General features: G+C 48.7%; 1 protein-coding gene across 2 annotated transcripts; it reads left to right on the plus strand.

The window, feature by feature from the left end:
* Positions 1-7,858: 7,858 nt before the first annotated feature.
* Positions 7,859-14,864, plus strand: SET (SET nuclear proto-oncogene). 2 transcript variants are annotated; one of them, XM_030293304.1, is made up of 8 exons: positions 7,859-8,303; positions 9,866-9,923; positions 10,595-10,737; positions 11,095-11,198; positions 11,303-11,416; positions 12,040-12,210; positions 12,316-12,462; positions 13,080-14,864. In XM_030293304.1, the coding sequence occupies exons 1-8, from the start codon at positions 8,231-8,233 to the stop codon at positions 13,101-13,103; spliced, it is 834 nt and encodes a 277-aa protein (XP_030149164.1). In that variant the 5' UTR covers positions 7,859-8,230; the 3' UTR covers positions 13,104-14,864. The 2 variants fall into 2 exon arrangements, with proteins under 2 accessions (XP_030149164.1, XP_030149165.1); XM_030293305.1 differs by having other exon boundaries at positions 12,316-12,421.
* Positions 14,865-18,391: the final 3,527 nt, after the last annotated feature.

An 18,391-nucleotide genomic window follows, 5' to 3' on the forward strand; every position in this document is an offset into this window, starting at 1 on the left:
AGGGAGACACAGAATCGGAAACAACACAGTTGTGACTTTCAAAGTGTCTTAGAAGGAGCCCAAAGTCCCTCAGAAACTGACAAAGGATGGAGGGATGGAGGGGAGCAAGAGGTGTGTGTGGGGGGGTCTTCTACCAGAAAGAGCTGAACTTTTTATCAACATTAACATCATTGACTTATGCCTAAGGTTTATTTTGTTAAGAGGGTAATTGATGGGGGACAGCGCCTGGGTGAGTCAGTCTGTTGAGTGTCCGACTTCAGCTCAGGTCATGATCTTGCTTTTGTAGTTCATGAGTTAGAGCCCTGCTTGGGGCTCCCTGCTGTCAGCACAGAAGCTGTCAGTGCAGAGCCTGCTTCAGATCCTCTGTCCCCTTCTCTCTCTGTCCCACCCCCACTTGTGCTCTCTCTCAAATAATAAATAAACATTTTTTAAAATGGGTGGAATTGGTGGGGAAAAACAAAGTTTTTTTAATTTTTAAAAAATGTTTATTTATTTTTGAGAGAGAGAGAGAGAGAGAGAGCACGAGTGAGGGGGGCAAAGAGAGAGGGAGACACAGAATCCAAAGCAGGCTCCAGGCTCTGAGCTGTCAGCACAGAGCCTGATGCGGGGCTCAAACCCACAAACTGTGAGATCGTGACCTGAGCTGATGTCAGAAGCTTAACCAAATGAGCACCACCCAGGTGCCCCCAAACAGTTTTTTAAAGATGGAAAGTCATTGCACTATCCCAGAGGTTACAAACTCATGGCTTATAGAATGAAAGTGCCCTGACAACATGTTTTATTTGGTCCAAAAAGTGTTTGTTTTTTATTTTTATTTTTACAAGTTCATTTATCTTTGAGAGAGAGCACGAGCTGGGGAGGGGCAGGGAGAGAAAGGAGACACAGAATCCAAAGCAGGCTCCAGGCTCCAAGCTGTCAGCACAGAGCCCGACGTGGGGCTCGAACTCACAAACTATGAAATCATGACCTGAGCCAAAGTTGGACACTCAACCAATGGAGCTACCCAGGCACTGTCAGTGCAGGGCCTACTTGGGATATTCTCTCTCTCTCTCTCTCTCAAAACAAAACAATCCAGAGAGTTCACATAAAAACGTGTACCTCTGGCTTCTCTTTAGGAAAACCAGACATGTGGCAACACAGATGTCATAAACCAAGCACAGTGGTGTAGCCAGCCCCAGATCCAGAAACCAGGCACCAGGATTCTAGAGGCCCCTCATGTCCCCTTTTATTTATTTATTTATTTATTTATTTATTTTTTTTAACGTGTATTTATTTTTCAGACAGAGAGAGACAGAGCACGAACAGGGGAGGAGCAGAGAGAGAGGGAGACACAGAATCGGAAGCAGGCTCCAGGCTCTGAACTGTCAGCACAGATCCTGACGCGGGGCTCGAACTCACCGACCGTGAGATCGTGACCTGAGCCGAAGTCGGACGCTTAACTGACCGAGCCACCCAGGCGCCCCCCTCATGTCCCCTTTTAATGATGTCCCTCCTCAAGGCAAGGTTAACCACATTCCGGGGTTCTACTAGCATAGAGAAGTTTTGCTGGTTTCTGTACTTTACATAAATGAAATTACACAGCCAATTCTATGTTTAGTGTCTTTCATTCCACATTATGTTTGTAGGTTTCAACCACATGGTGGTAGGTGGCTGTGTTTCCTTTATTTTCACGGCTTTATCATATTCCGTTGTGTGAATATCTCACAAATGTATTCATTCAACCATTGATATTTTTTTTTGTTTCCAGATTTTTACTGTTATGAATCTCACCCTGAACATTCTTTTTTTTTTTTAAAGCCTTTTTACTTTATTTTAAAGTGTATTCATTTATTTTTGGGAGAGAGAGCAAGAGCAGGGGACAGGCAGAGAGAGAGAGAGAGAGAGAGAGAGAGAGAGAATCCCAAGCAGGCTCTGCACTGTCAGCACAGGGTCTGATGCAGGGCTCAAACTCATGAACTGTGAGATCATGACCTGAGCTGATATCAAGAGTTGGTCACTTAACTGACTGAGCCACCCAGGCGCCCCTGAACATTCTTGTACACATTCATTGCACATACGCGAATACACAGGCGTGCATTTCTGGCGGGAATACAACCGGGAGTAGAAGTGCTGAGCACAGGTTCAGGTGTGGTGGAGTGGCCAGTTTTCCCCGAGTAGCTGTACCACCCCACCTGCCACCAGCTGTTATGGAATCCGGTTGCTAGCTTATGCATAGCTATTACCTGACGGGCTGCAAGAGACGCTGAAGTTTGTGACCCTCCTCTCCTCGTCCCTCCGGACAGGATGCCTCTTGAAGTTTTTTTCAAACTCAACCTTCTATCCTTTTCCAAAAGGTTCCAAGTCTTCTCAAGCGTACTTGCTTTTCCCTCTTTGTTTGCAATTCTTGATGGGGACTTCTGTATTTCAACATCCACTTATGTCTCCAAGCTGAGACCTGGAGGTTGGGTGGGAATCAGCCAGACGTGGGGATGGGGGGTGAGGGTATTGGCCCTGAAGAGTGTTCCAGGCTGAGGTGAGGTACTGGCATGTTTAAATCTAGAGGCCAAAGGTGGGAGTGGGGGTGGGGGGGCGGGGGAAGCAGACAGTTCTCAATGGGAGAAACTCTGCCTATCTAGAGGATTAGGGAAAGGCCGCTGGTGTTTCCAGTCAAGACCCAGAGGGTCCTAGGGAACACAGAACAGCTCCCACAGGAAATACCTCCTCTTACCCCCCCAGAGCCGAGAATGCCCTGTAGGCAAGTGCAGACAGCAATTAAAAGAAGTTGATCTTTCTGGGAGGGTGGGAGGGAAGGGAAGAGGCTGGAGGGGAGGGCACAGGGTGTGTGTCCCACTGTCATGTAAATATCCCTTCCCTGCGGCTCCCGGTAGATTTAAACCCTTGCCACCTGGGGCTGCCTCAGTTCGTCAGAGCTTCTTCCAGAACGGTGTCTGCCCGGGTTTTGTGGACTTCCTTCACGGCATGGCCCCCAAACGCCAGTCTTCACTCCCACCCCAAACGAAGAAGCCGAGACCGCCTGCTGCCCCCAAGCCAGAGGAGACGTCCACTTCTCAGCACTTGCCGAAGGGAGGTACGTTCCTACACTACACTTTATCGGAGACTTAAGGGATTCTTTTCCCCCCAGTGCCTTTTGAGATAAGACCCCAAACACCCCGAAGGGTTTGCAGCACGGGGTGAGTGGATCAGGTTGGTGTGAAGAAAAAAAAGGGGCGAAACTCAGAAACCTGGAGCGTGTGGCAGCTCATCCCTGCCCCCATCCCAACACCTAGGCGAGGCTGTCTCCGCCCCCAAACTCACTCCTCCCAAGTTCCCTGCCTTGGTGAGTGGCACCACCGGCCAGCCTGAGGCTGGATCGTGCGCGACCCCTTTCCTCTCCTTCTCCCCTCCTCATCCAAATAAATCCCCAAGTCCTGGTGGTTCTTCCTTCTCAGTACCTCTCACATCCATCCACTTCCTTCCTGCGGCTGCCGCCTGCCTGCCCACAACCCTGGCGGGATTACTGCCACTCCTCTTGCTTCCAGCTTCCTCCTCCCCCTTCCCCCCATCCTGCCTGAGCAAAGCCAGTCACATGACTCCCTGGTTTAAAACCCTTCTTTGCCTCCCCTCGGCCCTCTAGGTGTATAGACTGAGAGACCAGTCCACCTGGTCCCTGCGCTCCTCTCCAGGTTCATGCTCCCTCTGGCACCTCTCTTCCCCTCTCTCGCCTCCAGGCCCACTTTTCCTCCGCCTGGATCACTCTCTCCCCACCTGTGCTCCTCTCCTCATTCTCCAGCTTTCTGCTGATTAAGTCACTTCTTGCAGGCACTCTCCTTTGAGCCACAGCTGCTGGGTGTTAGGAGCCTGCTTCTGGCCTTTGTAGTGCCCAGAGTCACCCCCAGCCCGGCCCCTTCCTCATTGCTTTGTAATTGTCGGTTTCACGTCTGCCCCTTTCTCCCCATTAACTGTTTGTTAACTTGGAGGTGAGGGTGTGTTTTCCAGACACACTGCTTGGAGCCAGTCAGTGTGGTTTGTTCATCTGATTAGGCCTCTCCGATGGCGTGGGGATACGGTGGGGACCTCGAGGGGGTTGGTTTGGATAAGTAGAAGCCAGGAAAGCCATGTGCTAGGAAAACGTGACAGCAGGCTACCTAAGTGCAGAGGGGAGGGGCTTGGAGCCCTAATTTGCCGACGTGGCTGAGATCCAGCCACTCTTGTGGAAAGGAGCCCTGGACCCAGAGTCCTTGTCGTGATGCTCCAGTGGGTCTGCTGGGTGACACGGCAAGTTTGACTTTGAATGGGTCTCCACAGCCATCCCCTTCCAAATGAGATGCAAAAGACCTGCCCAGCTGATACCCACCCCCCCCACAGTAAAGCTGGACAGCTAGGGTTGGACACCTGGCTTCGCCTGGCTGTGTGATTTTTGAGGGCAAGTGACATAACCTGTGCTTCCTTCTTCTGTAAGACGGGCTCAACAGAACCCATCTGTTAGGTTTGCTGTGCAGCTTAAATAGATAGGGAACACTCAACACATCGGATGGCTCATAATCAGTGCTCTTGATGGATAGTAAATATCTTCCCACTTGCGAGCAGTAACATGTGTATGAGTCCTCCTGGTCGCCTTCTGTTTAGCTTCTTGGGAGAATCAACAGGACTAGAAAGGATCGGAAGGTACAACCATAGTTCCTCCAAGGTGGTTCATCTAAGTCCAAATGACAGCTCATGCCACTCAACTGGGCACCAGCCAGCCAGGCACGGTGCTAAGCACTTCTCTATCCATCAGCCCTCATAACTGAAGCTGGGAATAATCCCATTTTACAGATCAGAAAAAAAGGAGGCTCAGAGAGGTGGAGGGGGTAGGTTTTGGAGATCATCCTAGTGAAGATTTCCCAGTCATCTCGGGACACTGCTGTGTGGTTGAGAATGCCTGCATCTCTCCTCCAATCTTTAAGCTGCAGGGCTCTCCTTCTTCAAAGGAAGCTGGGGAGGAGAGGAGAGGGAGGAGTGTCTGGAGGGAGGTGAGAGGCCAAGGAGAAATGCAGAGCTCTTCATGTTGGAGAGGGGGAGACCACAGTGACTAATTCACCATGGGTGAATTATCTCTTGGTGTGTCCATGCCACTCCCTTGTTTACTGAGACTTTTGCCTTTTGCTTTCTCTTTCTCTTCCACTTCCTAGTGCGTGCTCCCTGCATTCGTCTTGAGAAGTGTTGCAGGAGAGGTCAGGAAGAGGAGCAGGATGGGTCTAAGGGCTAGGGGTGTTTGGAAAGGAGACCTGAAGCCCACTGCCTAAGCAGAAGGCATTACGAGGCTCCCCGGAGTCCCTGCGGATGCGTGGGAAACAGGTGCTCTGGGTCACTGGTACTCAAAGGCTGTAAGCGGGCTTTGTCTGAAAACAGCAGTCCTCAGCACAGTGTTTTTCAGACTGTTTCATCCCATTAGTGGGTCACAAAATCAATTTAGTGGAGTTTGACCTGCATTTAAAGAAAATAAAATAGAGTAGAAAATTAAGAGGCACATCACACTTAGGAAGGGTAAGTATTATTTTGTGTCTAGGTGCACACTGAACCCCGATGTCAGATGTCATGTCAAAGAATGGAAGACCGGTCTTAGGGAAGGGACCTTGCTATCCACTAGCATGGTTTAGAATTGTAGTTCTGCCACTTACATTAAAAAAAAAAATTGAATTTAGCTGTGAGATAATGCCTACCTTGTATTTTGCAAGGATTAAAGGAGAAAGCGCATGCACTTATCACAGCCTGTGGCCCATGGTACACGTTTCAGCAGTGCACGAGAGCCTGGTATTTTATTCCAGTGCTGTTCAGTGACATCACAGTGGTGGCAGGAAATTGGCCATGGTGAGAATATTTATACACCACTGAAAACAGCAAATGCTACAAATCAGGCATTTTGGTGTGTTTTTTCCTCTTCTGGGAGCTGGTTGTCAAACATTTACCAGCTTCTCTTCGGTGCTCATAATTCTTCCTTTAAGAAGCCTGTCCAACTGAGACAGGTATGGGACTGAGCTGGGCTCAGTTAAGGATGGTTTTGGAGGGAAAGGATTAGTTGAATTTCTGGGTTTGGGGGAAAATCCTAAGAAGACATTTGTATTCTCTACCCATGGAGTGTATGCCATTTATTTAACATTTATCATTATCGATCACCCACCAATGGACCGTCTTGAACATTAAAGATACTACTTGAGCTTTAAGAGCTGACAGTAAAATGTGAGTGCTGAAAGGCAAATACTCCAACCCCAAGTTCTGCTTACAAAGGCCCAGGGAGAGATTTCAGGCTTTTTGTGGTCCACCTCCTTGGGGCTCTGGACGAGGGAGTAAAGCAGAGGTGCATTTGCATTACCTGGAAAGCATTTTTTTTTTTAAGTTTATTTATTTTGAGAGAGACAGAGACCGCACAAGTGGGGGAAAAGCAGAGAGAGAGAGAGAGAGAGAGAGAGAGAGAGAGAGAGAGAGAGAGAGAGAAGCCTAAGCAGGCTTCACACTGTCAGGGAAGAGCCCAATGCGGGCTGAACCCAAGAAACTGAGAGATCATGACTTGAGCCAAAACCAAGAGACGGACGCCCAACCGACTGAGCCACCCAGGTGCCCCTGGAAAGCATTATTTAAACAGAAATGCCTTGGGGCGCCAGGTCATGATCTCGCGGTCCGTGAGTTCGAGCCCCGCGTGGGGCCCTGTGCTGACAGCTCGGAGCCTGGAGCCTGTTTCAGATTCTGTGTCTCCCTCTCTCTGACCCTTCCCTGTTCATGCTCTGTCTCTCCCTGTCTCAAAAATAAATTTAAAAAAAGTTAAAAAAAAAAAAAAACCCAGAAATGCCTTGGCCTTACTTAGTGGCTCAAAAGGCTTGCACTCTACTGCAAGGTGCTGTAGGTCCTAGCTCTGAAGGTGTGAAACGAACTAAACGCCCACGGCCTTCCTTCGGGCAGTTGTGCGCCTCAATGCGATTTACTCCTGTTGCTGGGACTGGCCGATCAGCACTCTGCTGTTTCTTGCAAGCATTTAAACACCGACTCGGGCAAAAAAAAGACCCGCGGGTGAACCTGGCAACTTCTTGCCTTCAGACTTCCAGTTTGGCGCGGCTCTGCCTAAAAGTCACCACTTGATACAATGTTCCCCCTTTCAGCCTTTTTTTTTTTTTTTTGCATTATGTAACTTCATAACAGAAACGGGTACAGAGAGGGGGAAAAGTGACTTGCTCAAGTGCACACAGCCTTCTTGGCAGAGGCTTGGACTAGAAGCCAGGGAAAGGCCTTCTAAGTGGAGTGGAGAGCTCCGGGGTTTACAAACAAGCCTGAGTGAGTCCGAAGGGCATCATCTTCCCCAACTGGAAAATAGGATGGAGATGCCGCCTTCCTTCTTCACCCACGAAGAGGGACGATGCCCCAGCAGCGTCCCAGGGCGCCGAACCCGGGGTGGGTGTATTTTCGGGCCCCGCTGTGAAGCTAGGCTACTACAAGGCCTGCACTTCTGGGGGGCTGTAACACCCCTCTCCCCTGCGCCCCGCGCCACCCCACGGAGAAGGGAAGCCGCTCCGCCACCACGTGACGCGCCTGCCGGGGGGCCTGCACGCAGCCCGGCAAGGCCCCGCCCCTTGGGCCGCCGCGCGCCCGTAGCGCGCAAATGTCCCGGGTCGGGCTGGAGAAGGGGAAAGCGGGGGAGGGGAGCGCGGCGCGGGGGGCCGGCCCCGTACGTCGCGGCGTTCCTTCCTCCCGCCTCTCGGCCAGGCCCTGTGTCTCCTCGCCGCGGCTCCGCCCCCTCGTCCCGGCACCCTAGCCAATGGCGACGCGGCGCGAGCCTCTCCGGCCGGGGGCGGGGCGTACGCGCGGGGCCTGGCGCGCCTGCGCCCTGCCGCCCCCCCCCCCCCCCCCCCGTGAGGAGGAGGTGGTGGAGGAGGAGGAGGCGGCTCGGGGAGAGCGAGCAGCGAGCTGGACCGCGGAGCGTGAGTGAGGGAGCCGAGCCGCCTGCCCGCCCGCCCGCCGCCGCCTCCCCTCCGTAAGCAGGAGCCCGGGCCGGGGCCCGGCACGCCGCCCCAGCCCCTCCCTCGTCGTCAGGCCGCGAGGGCAGCGCGCGCGAGCCAGGGGGAGGGAGAGCGAGCGAGCGAGCGAGCTAGCGAGCGCCGGGAGGAGGCGGCCGGACCGAGCGAGCGCCCGCGCGTGTGGCGTGAGGGGAAGCCGCTGCCCGCCCCCTTCGCCTTCCCTTCTCTCCCCCTCCCCGCTCCCCCCCCGACCGCGGAGCAGCACCATGTCGGCGCCGGCGGCCAAAGTCAGTAAAAAGGAGCTCAACTCCAACCACGACGGGGCCGACGAGACCTCAGGTGAGGAGCAGGCGAGGCGGGGGCCGGCCCGCGCCGCCATCTTCGCCGCCCGCCCGGCCCGCAGGCCGCCGGCGGGGCCCGGGGCGCGCGGGGGGCGCCGGGCGGACGGGCCGGCGCGCGCCTCGGCGCCCTTTTTTGTGCGCGCGGGGCCGGGGCCGGGGTGGCGCCGCGGCGGCGGACGGCGCTGCGAGGCGGGGGCGCTGCGGCCTGCTCGGCGCGGGCGGAGGAGACCCCCCCCCTTCCTCTCCCCCCTCCCTCGCTCTCCTCCCCCTCCCTCCCTCCCGAGAAGCCTCTCTTATTGTGCTCCGCCATGATGCCTCGCTCCCATCAGCCGCCGCCGCCGCCGCCGCCACATGGTGCGGCCGGACGCGGCCCCGCGGCCGGGCCTCCGCGCGGCTCCCCCCCTGCGCGCCCGGCCTGCGGGCGGCGCCCCCGCACCCGCACCCGGAGGCCGGCCCCGGCGCGGCCCTGCGCCCCGAGCTGGGGCGGGGTGGGGGCGCGGGGAAAAGCACGCGGCCGGCCGCGCACTGGGCCCCGGCCGCCCGGGAGGATGCTCCGGCCGGCCCCGGGCGCGCTTCCCACGTGGGGTGGCCACCCCGTCGCGGCAGGGCGCGGGGAAGCCTGGCCCGGCGGGCCGGCGTGTCGGAGGGGCTTTACAATGGCTCGCGGCGACCCTCCCAGCCCTGGCAGCGAAGGCTTTCTCGGCAGGGGGGCCGCCGGAGCCGGGATGGTTACCGGAAATGAACCGCGCGATCAGGCCCCTTCACGCCCACTTAGCTTTGTGGGTGCTGCAGTCCTCACCGGACAAAAGGGCACCCTTCCCGTAGCACACCCCCTTTTCCCCCTCTCCCTTGTGTGGCTCGTAGTTTCCTGACTCCGCGCTGGCTTCCTGTAAGTGTGCTCCAAAATCGTGTGGGGCCGCCTCGGAGCCAAGCCCGCCTGAAATTGGGTTGGAGGGGAGAGAGAGGTCAGGGTCGAGTCCTGGGGCTCCTGTTCTAAGGAGGGAGAGTCGAGTGTTTACGACGGTGGGGCAGATCCGAGGTCCTTACCTGTCAGGCACGTCTGATGTCTTCATTGTGATCGATGCTGAGCAGTATTTTCAACTTTGTGTGAGAAGTGATCCTACCGCTGAGATAGGTGGTGTCCTCCTTTTCCTTATTGTCGTGGGTCGGTTTGCGTATTGGCCTTAACAGCTGGCACTATTGTGTAGCAGGTATCTATAATGTGATGAATAGCAAACAGTAAGAATTTCTGAATAAGGCTTATTCACTACCTTTCGTAAGAGAAACTTTAATAATTGGTCTCCTTTTTGTAAGGGAACTCTCGAAAAAGTGCTGCAGACTTGAGTAGCTTAGCAGATTGTATGATTTGTGAATAGTCTTAATTAAAAAATAATTTGTTAACTAGAGGCGTGAACACGTGGAGAGCATGCCTTGTAGTAGGCAGTTTCTTTTTTAAAAACTGCTTTATTGGTATAACTCACGTCACCGGTCGTGTTAACATCAGGAAAACTAATTTTGTGTTCTAATTAGTATTGAGTCCTATGCACCTTTTTCTTGCAGAAAAAGAACAGCAAGAAGCAATTGAACATATTGATGAAGTACAAAATGAAATAGACAGGTAAAGTTTTTCTTAGTTTACTTTGGACAAGTTTTTTGAGATGCAGCTTACGGCCTGGTGATCATTGAAACTATGGTCAAATAAATCTGTATCCGCTGGCCAAGTGGAGATGATTACAACTTAGTGAGAAATATTTTTGAAAGGTCAGTGTTATTTTTCTGTGAAATCTTTCTATGTTGATCAAAAAGTTTGAAGAAAGTATATTCATTGACCTTTGGGTTTGCTTTCAGAGGCTACAAGTTGTCTGAATTGCGGTGCCTGAGCTTCTGATAGTTTGGCATTATGGCATCAGTGTTGCTCCTGCTTGGGTTATAACTTTGTTACTTGATCAGCAACTTTTTTTTTTTTTTTTTTTTTTTTAACTTAATCTGCCTGAGGGAAACAATTGAAGTTAGCGTGGTGATAGAGTTGGCAACTTAAATATACAATGTTACCAGAATGCTCAGTTGGGCTACTTTAGGAACTGTCAACTGTTGAGTGTGTGTTGGTGAAGTAGCTCAATTTGTCATCTTAGTTTTGACGTCTTTCACTCCAAAAATCTAGGTGTTCTGGTTATTATGAGTGAGTACTTTGTACTGTTCTAAAGCTAAAAAGTAAATATTCTGTAGTTTCGGCAGTTTTTGTATTTGTCAAATATCGTAATTGTCAACGTGGTTTTTCATTTGCTTCAGACTTAATGAACAAGCCAGTGAGGAGATTTTGAAAGTAGAACAGAAATATAACAAACTCCGCCAACCATTTTTTCAGAAGAGGTCGGAATTGATCGCCAAAATCCCAAATTTTTGGGTAACAACATTTGTCAACCATCCACAAGGTATGTTGTGGCAGAGCACTATTGCAGGGTATGGGGTGTCCATTCGTTAAAGAGTGGGGGGACTTTGCTTGAGGACTTAGTCCGACATGTTCGTTACATGCAGAGATTAAAACACTCGGGAGGCTTGCATTTAATGCTTTCTCTATTTAGAAGAGACTGTCTTCTAACTTGAGATTCCCTTTAATTATTTGGTAAAAGATAGTGACAGCCCTGACACTGAGCCATCTGGTTTGCAATTAATGGATTTATGAAATCAAAGACGCTCACTAAATTTGGAAAATTTTAAAAGGCATCACTTGAATTGTTTGTTAATATTGTCTGTTTAATATCCATTTGACCTGTAATTTGCTGGTCCAGTGTCTGCACTGCTTGGGGAGGAGGATGAAGAGGCTCTGCATTATTTGACAAGAGTTGAAGTGACAGAATTTGAAGATATTAAATCAGGTTACAGAATAGATTTTGTAAGTATCAATAAGTGATCTTGTTTGCCACTGTGGAAATTAATTTAAGGTTTGGTTAGAAGAGCTGTTTGTATTGATTTCCAATTCTCATTTCTTTATTGTAGTATTTTGATGAAAACCCTTACTTCGAAAATAAAGTTCTCTCCAAAGAATTTCATCTGAATGAGAGTGGTGATCCATCTTCAAAGTCCACTGAAATCAAATGGAAATCTGGAAAGGTATTTGAGGAATGTTGGGCAAAAGTATCATTTTGCGTATTTTGGTTTAGTTGAACCTCTTACCAATACTTGGTGCTTTGGTAATGTGTTAAGTGCAAACCCTTAAGATGTAAGAAAAAGAAAAAGAAAAACAAAAAAAACCCTCCACTGTGTTAGAGCCAAATACAATAGCTTGGAGCTGTCAAATTATTGTGTTGAGTTTTTCAAGAAACGGGCTAAATTTCTTTGATTCCTACATGGGTTACTGAGCTTTTCAAATGGCTTGGTACTTGCCGGATTGCATTTATATCTACATTTATGCAGTGAGCCCATTTTCAATTATACTGTGTTATGGGTAGTGGTTGTCAAAGTGGAACTAATTTTGTATGTAAAGTAGTGAAATTTAGATGGCCCCTTTATAGGAGAAGCTTTTTGTAAAAATTTGACGTCTTTGCACACCTAGAATTTTAGGACTTTGTTTTTACCTGCTGTACGTTTTATAATTTCTTTTAGATGACAAGTATAGATGACATACTAGTGTGATTCCCACCCCCCCCCCCCGCTTTTGTGTTAAAATCTTAAGTTATAGGGAAATTTAAGTGTTGTGGAGAAGCTGTGTCAGAAGTTCTTCTGTCTTCACTTAGGATTTGACGAAACGTTCAAGTCAAACGCAGAATAAAGCCAGCAGGAAGAGACAGCATGAGGAACCAGAGAGCTTTTTCACCTGGTTTACTGACCATTCTGATGCGGGTGCAGATGAGTTAGGAGAGGTCATCAAAGACGATATTTGGCCCAATCCTTTACAGTACTACTTGGTGAGTTGAGAATGTTTTTTTAATTCAAGGTTGTATCTGTCTCATTTGTTGGAAAATGAGTTCCTAAGGTAGTTTGTTTTTTGTTTTTTGTTTTTGTTTTTGAAGGTTCCTGATATGGATGATGAAGAGGGGGAAGGAGAAGAAGATGATGATGATGATGAAGAAGAAGAAGGATTGGAAGATATTGATGAAGAAGGAGATGAGGATGAAGGTGAAGAAGATGAAGATGATGATGAGGGGGAGGAAGGAGAGGTAAAAAAGAATTTGGTTAAGTCCAAAGAAGACCAATCTTGAAAGAACTTACCCTGTTATTTTGTGGGTTGTATATATTGTGTAATAGAGGTGTGGCCAACGGTGGGAGGATTTGTAGGTGAGATGAGCTAGTTTTTCGAGATGGAAGAAAGTTTTAATCAAGTCCTTATATCAGTGATTTTTAACTGTAACCAGTTCTGCTTTGGTGGTTCGTACTCTGTTCTGCCCTTCCCCTAACTAGTACTTAATGAAAGTGATATGGGTAGTGCAGCTGGTCAGATTCTGAGAAATCTAAATAGCAGATTTGCATGTTTTGGACAAACAGTAAAATCCTTCTAGTCAGATAGAAATAGATCGTTTCTTGGTTTGTTTTACTTGGTGTGAAAGAGGTCAGATTTTGGTTAGCGCTGAAAAGTTAACTAATTTATGTGAAACAGCATCACTGGGTGGTTCAATTGAGATTTGATACAGACCGATTTGTGGGTTCGTTCGTAAAATGACATGTCCCCGTAGTGCATCAGTATGTCCTATGGAAGTCCATGAGTGTCCGTACGAATGTTGGGGAATGACCTTAGAATTAACCCTGGAGATTAACTGCCCACTTTTCTTTCTTACAGGAGGATGAAGGAGAAGACGACTGATGGATTCCAACCTTCCTTTTTTAATTTTCTCCAGTCCCTGGGAGCAACTTGCAGTCTTTTTTTTTTTTTCCCCCTCCTCTTGTGCTCATTCGCCCTGTTTTTTGAAGTCTCTTTTCTCTCCCTTTATACCATGGTTCTCAACTTATTTTGGGGGGAAATACCTTGAGCAGAATACAGTGGGAAAAGAATCTCTACCCCTTTCTGTTCCAAATTCATTTTTATCCCTTCCTGTCTCAACAAAAACTTTATGGAATCAACACCACCGTGCTCTGTGGGAAAAAAGAAAAACCTTCTGCTCCCTTAGCTCTGCTGGAAGCTGGAGGGTGCTAGGCCCCTGTGTAGTAGTGCATAGAATTCTAGCTTTTTTCCTCCTTTCTCTGTATATTGGGCTCAGAGATTACACTGTGTCTCTATGTGAATATGGACAGTTAGCATTTACCAACATGTATCTGTCTACTTTCTCTTGTTTAAAAAAAAGAAAAAAAAACTTAAAAAAATGGGGTTATAGAAGGTCAGCAAAGGGTGGGTTTGAGATGTTTGGGTGGGTTAAGTGGGCATTTTGACAACATGGCTTCTCCTTTGGCATGTTTAATTGTGATGTTTAACGGACATCCTGGCAGTTGAAGATGACACTTTTAAAATAAAATTCTCTCCTAATGATGATTTGAGCCCTGCCACTCGATGGGAGAATCAGCAGAACCTGTAGGATCTTATCTGGAATTGACATTCTCTTGTAATTTTGTTCCTGTTTATTTTTAAATTTTCTTTTTGTTTCACTGGAAAGGAAAGATGCTCAGTTTTAAACGTTAAAAGTGTACAAGTTGCTTTGTTACAATAAAATAAATGTGTACACAAAGGATTTTGATGCTTTTCTCTCAGAACAGGTGTATTTAATTATGATTTTCCAAGTTTGACTTGTGTAACGTATTGTCAAACTTTGTCACCCTGACTCCGTATTTTTTGATACGCACTTTGCAGGGTGACCTCAGGGCTTGTGTGGACTGAGAAAGGGATTTGAATCAATGTATTAATGTCTCCAAATCCGGGAACCATCATGGGTACGATTTGCCGTCAGTTTCTGAAATTCTCCACCTCAGTCGGGGTACCAGATTGCCCAGAAGTCCGTTATGATTGTGTTGTGCCCTTGATTTGTATCTCGAATTGGCATTTTCGAAAATGGGCCTTTATTTACCTGGATATAATTCTAGTGCCTGCTACCACTGTCAGACAGACCTGGTGCTCTAATGCCGAATTACACACAGGGCAGTTGCTGGCGTGCCTTCATTGGCACCATGAAACGTGGCTGAGAAGACAGACTCTCAGACAAGAAGTCCGTACTGGTGGTAAACTCAGGAGTACTTTTGTCTCAAAGTACTAGCTATTTAGCACGTAGCTCTCAAGCGAGACCTGTCCGTGTGAATCTGGGTGAGAATGACGGGCTCGGCTCTGCTAAATGCCGTTGTGCATAGAATAACATTTTGGGAAGCTACCTAATGCATAAGCTTTTTAATGCTGTAAATTATAGTAGCTAAAATTAAATGCCACTTAACTTTTTCAGAGATGAATTCATGGACAGCCTGGTCAAATTCAAAGCTTTTTGATGTATAAAACTTTATAAATGGAACTATTCCATCGATAGGCAAAGTGTAATGAAAACCTGTCTAGATGGATAGTATGTAATTTCTGCACAGGTCATGTTTAGTAATTACATCACTGTATACCGGTCAGGAATCTTGCTCCAATAAAGGAACATAAAGATTTTTTTTGACTGGGGTCATTCTCCTTGTTTTGTAGAGAAATGTTAACTTGCTTTTGGATTCAGATGATAAGCTAGTTTTTCTGTGTGGTTTGTGTTCATAGTGACTGGGGAAGGGGGTAAACTTCATATCCTCCAGCAGTATAGCCGAAGCGACATCTATACGAAAGGGTATGTATAAAGGTCATGGGAAAATAACTTCTTTGGGATGTAGTCAGTTCGTGAAGGGATTGAGTATTTTTCATGTTGAAGTCAAAACATTTAAAGGGCTCTTTGCTGAGGGGGAAATATAGTCACTTGAATGAATTGCTCATTCAGTAGGCCCGTAATTATTGTTTCACAGAGTTACATCTTTAGGAAAACTGACTTACGGGCCGTTGAGTAGGGCTGTCCGGTTATAGGTCCCTTTAGTCGGACTATAGAATGTTCTTTTGTTTTGGGGAATGTGGTTAAAAAAAAAAATCAGCCCTTAAAAGATAAAAGTCCTCCCAACTATTGCCATCACCTTTTAGATTGCCCTGTGCCTGCAAAGGGCGTGAGGGGAATGCTAGGCTGGGAGAAAGGAAAGTGGCAACGTTAATGTCCTGGAAAGTGGCTACAGTGTAGCAGGTGTGCTTTGGGCCCGACTGCAAAAGGAGCTCTGGGCTGGCCCTCAGGCAAGTGTGTGTTGTAAAGTGCCAGATGAATGGCTTAAAGCTCCTTTGCTACAAGGACATTTCAAAGGAAAGGGGTAAATAAATGGTGGCTGTTGAGGTAGTTTCTCTGGGAAGGGGACTCCCTCTTCCAAACTTCAAAGCTGTGCCAAACTCTGTTTATGAGGGAATAGCTACATGAACTGGGGCATGGAGGGCAGTAGCTGGTAACAGATGTTTACATTTCATTTCAAACCGAACGGAATCTTCTATTTTAGACCCCCCCTCCAGTTGGTAGATCGTTTCTCCTTCGATGTCCTGATTTCTAAAAGACTTAACTGTTCTCTGACCTCTGTGACCTGCCCCTACATTTTCGCCCAGCTCAGGCTCTAGGATGTAGGGTTTAAATGATCCATAAGCCTGCCTGTCTTGTTGGGCTGACATCTGCTAAAGCCTGTTTCACTTGTGTTAGCTCTCTGGCTGCTAAATTTAAGTTGCAGATTTTTGACTTGATGGATTTGGGGGGCCTTTTGGGCTTCAGAGGATTCTTAGTCACTGGTGTTTCTAGATTAATTTTTGGTAATCTTTATTATCATTACTGTTTCATAATGGTTGGTTTCATGGTTTCACTTGGCCCCAGAAACATAGGTTTGGTTTTTCTGCCTTTTCTGTTAGGTTTTACTATGAACTCTTTCTGGCTCATGCAAGAATGGAATCCTGTTGCAAAGGGTAAAGACTTTTCAGGATTTCCTGAAGATCAGGACAAGTTCTCAGGAGTCAAATGAATAGCCATTCCAATTCTTTTTTTTTTTTTTTTTTTTTAAACGTTTATTTATTTTTGGGACAGAGAGAGACAGAGCATGAATGGGGGAGGGGCAGAGAGAGAGGGAGACACAGAACCGGAAACAGGCTCCAGGCTCTGAGCCATCAGCCCAGAGCCCGACGCGGGGCTCGAACTCACGCACCGCGAGATCGTGACCTGGCTGAAGTCGGACGCTTAACCGACTGCGCCACCCAGGCGCCCCCATTCCAATTCTTTAAAGAGGACATCTTAATCATTTTTGAGAAGTCTATTCCCTCCCCCATCCCCCACCCCTGCAGTGACCATTTCCTCCTGAATGTGTGACTGTGTTCATGAAGACTTATAAGTTGAGTTTTTAACAGGTCGGAGGGGAAGAGGGTTGCAGCTTTGTGATTAGAATAGTGGAGGGTATGTGCCAAGCTGATTAGTTGGTCACGTTGTGTACTCATACTACCGAAGAAAGGCGAATCCAAAATGTAGATGGATTGATGTTTGCAGTACAGGGAAGGAAAAAAGAAATGTGTAGAAAGGACAAAAAAATTTAATGTGCCCTGCTAGGAAGTGTTTTCGTTCCTTTCGGGTTGATGTTTTTACAGTTTTAACAGCCAATTAGCTGGAGAGTTGTTTGCACCATTCACCATCCACTGGATGTTGAATGTGAAGGGAACCTCAGTTTTCCAAGGGGTTACCGTTTCATAAATTACACTATCACCGTCAGGCACAGGATGCAGCTCTCTGGTCAGATTCCTCCGTCGGCCTGGAGGTTCCTCGTGGGTTTGCCCAGCCTGGGGTTCCTGGATCCTGCTACCTCTGAACTCCTTTCCCTTTTTGACCAGTGAGCCAGTGAAACACACAGCGAACTTGGGGAATCATTTCTGAGTTCTTCCACAGAATTCCACTTTCTGGGCTGTAGGAGTAGACAAATGATTCTCAAGATGGGAGATAGACACTCTCCTGAAAAGGGAAGCTTTGCCAGTTGTGTTTTCGTTCCCCGAAACCTGTGACCTGCAGTCAGAAGCTGACTTCTAAATTATGGTTAACATTCAGCTCAGCGCACCTTGATAATAATCCTCATTTAGAAGAGCCTACTGCGTGCCATTCTTGTCTAAGCCCTTGGCAACTCTGATGTGCATATGTGTAAAAGTGGCTTGACTTGTCTCTGATTATGAAGTGTAGGCATGTGCCCCACCGAACCGAGTTGCCTTTGCTTATGTTGGTGTCATTTGGTTTCCCATTGCAGGATTGCCCGCAGCCTGCCATTATCACTTTTTCCACTCCATCGTGAGGGAGGTGGTCAGAGCAAAGTGGACCGGGCATAGTTTCTCTCAGTGAAAGCACTAGAAGGCACCTATTCCAAGTCGGCAAATCACCCACCTTCAATATTTGCCCCCTACTCACTTGCAGCCCCTTGGGCCGGGCTCCTTTCAGTGAAGTCTTGGCACAGTGCTAGTTAGCACAGGATACTAGGGTTCCTTACACAGGAATGGCAAGCCGTTCCCAGGGCAGTTAGTGCCCACTGGTTGGCTTTCCTGAAGTCAGGGCTATTTCCTGGGGTTTCATTGTGTCTCCTGTTTAGATGGGTTCTGTAGGACAGGGGAAGAACGGTGGCCCTGGCTGAAACAGAAAACTCCACTCTGGCTGAGCAGCGGTGGCCTGAGAGATGTTTGGTTTATTCATCTGTCATTTGTAATTTGGCAAGCTTTGGATGAGGCTTTACGTTCTTATAGTGACTCTAGATAAGGCCAAGCCTCCGTGGGGGCCACAGGCTGGGGACTAGCCCATTTTACACCAATGATCTAAGACGAAGAGAAAGTTGGGGGCGGGAACCCGGTGGTGGCGGGGCTCCGAGGAAGGGGGCTGACCCAGCCGGGAGCGGGCGGGACGCCCTGGCGGCGTCCCGCGGCCGGCAGGCGGCGCTATCGTCCCCCGGCCGGCCCTTAGGGCAGCTAGAGAGCCCCGGCCCGAGAAATGTCCCTCCTGCCCTTCTACCGCGGGACGGGGGTCGGCGGCCTCAGAAAAGGGGCGCGGGGCCCCAGAGCCCGCGGAACGCCGCAGCCGGCGAGGCGCGGGGGCCTGCGGTTGAGTGGGGTCCCCGGCG

Source organism: Lynx canadensis, chromosome D4 (assembly GCF_007474595.2).
Source record: "Lynx canadensis isolate LIC74 chromosome D4, mLynCan4.pri.v2, whole genome shotgun sequence".
Lineage (NCBI taxonomy): Eukaryota > Metazoa > Chordata > Mammalia > Carnivora > Felidae > Lynx > Lynx canadensis.

What these genes read in the sequence shown, in the direction of transcription:
- SET (XM_030293304.1), top strand. Translation starts at nt 8,231, where the DNA reads ATGTCGGCGCCGGCGGCCAAAGTCAGTAAAAAGGAGCTCAACTCCAAC. An exon ending in CAGGTTACAGAATAGATTTT is followed by an intron (nt 11,199 to 11,302) that starts GTAAGTATCAAT and finishes TCTTTATTGTAG; the next exon opens with TATTTTGATGAAAACCCTTA. An exon ending in ATCCTTTACAGTACTACTTG is followed by an intron (nt 12,211 to 12,315) that starts GTGAGTTGAGAA and finishes TTGTTTTTGAAG; the next exon opens with GTTCCTGATATGGATGATGA.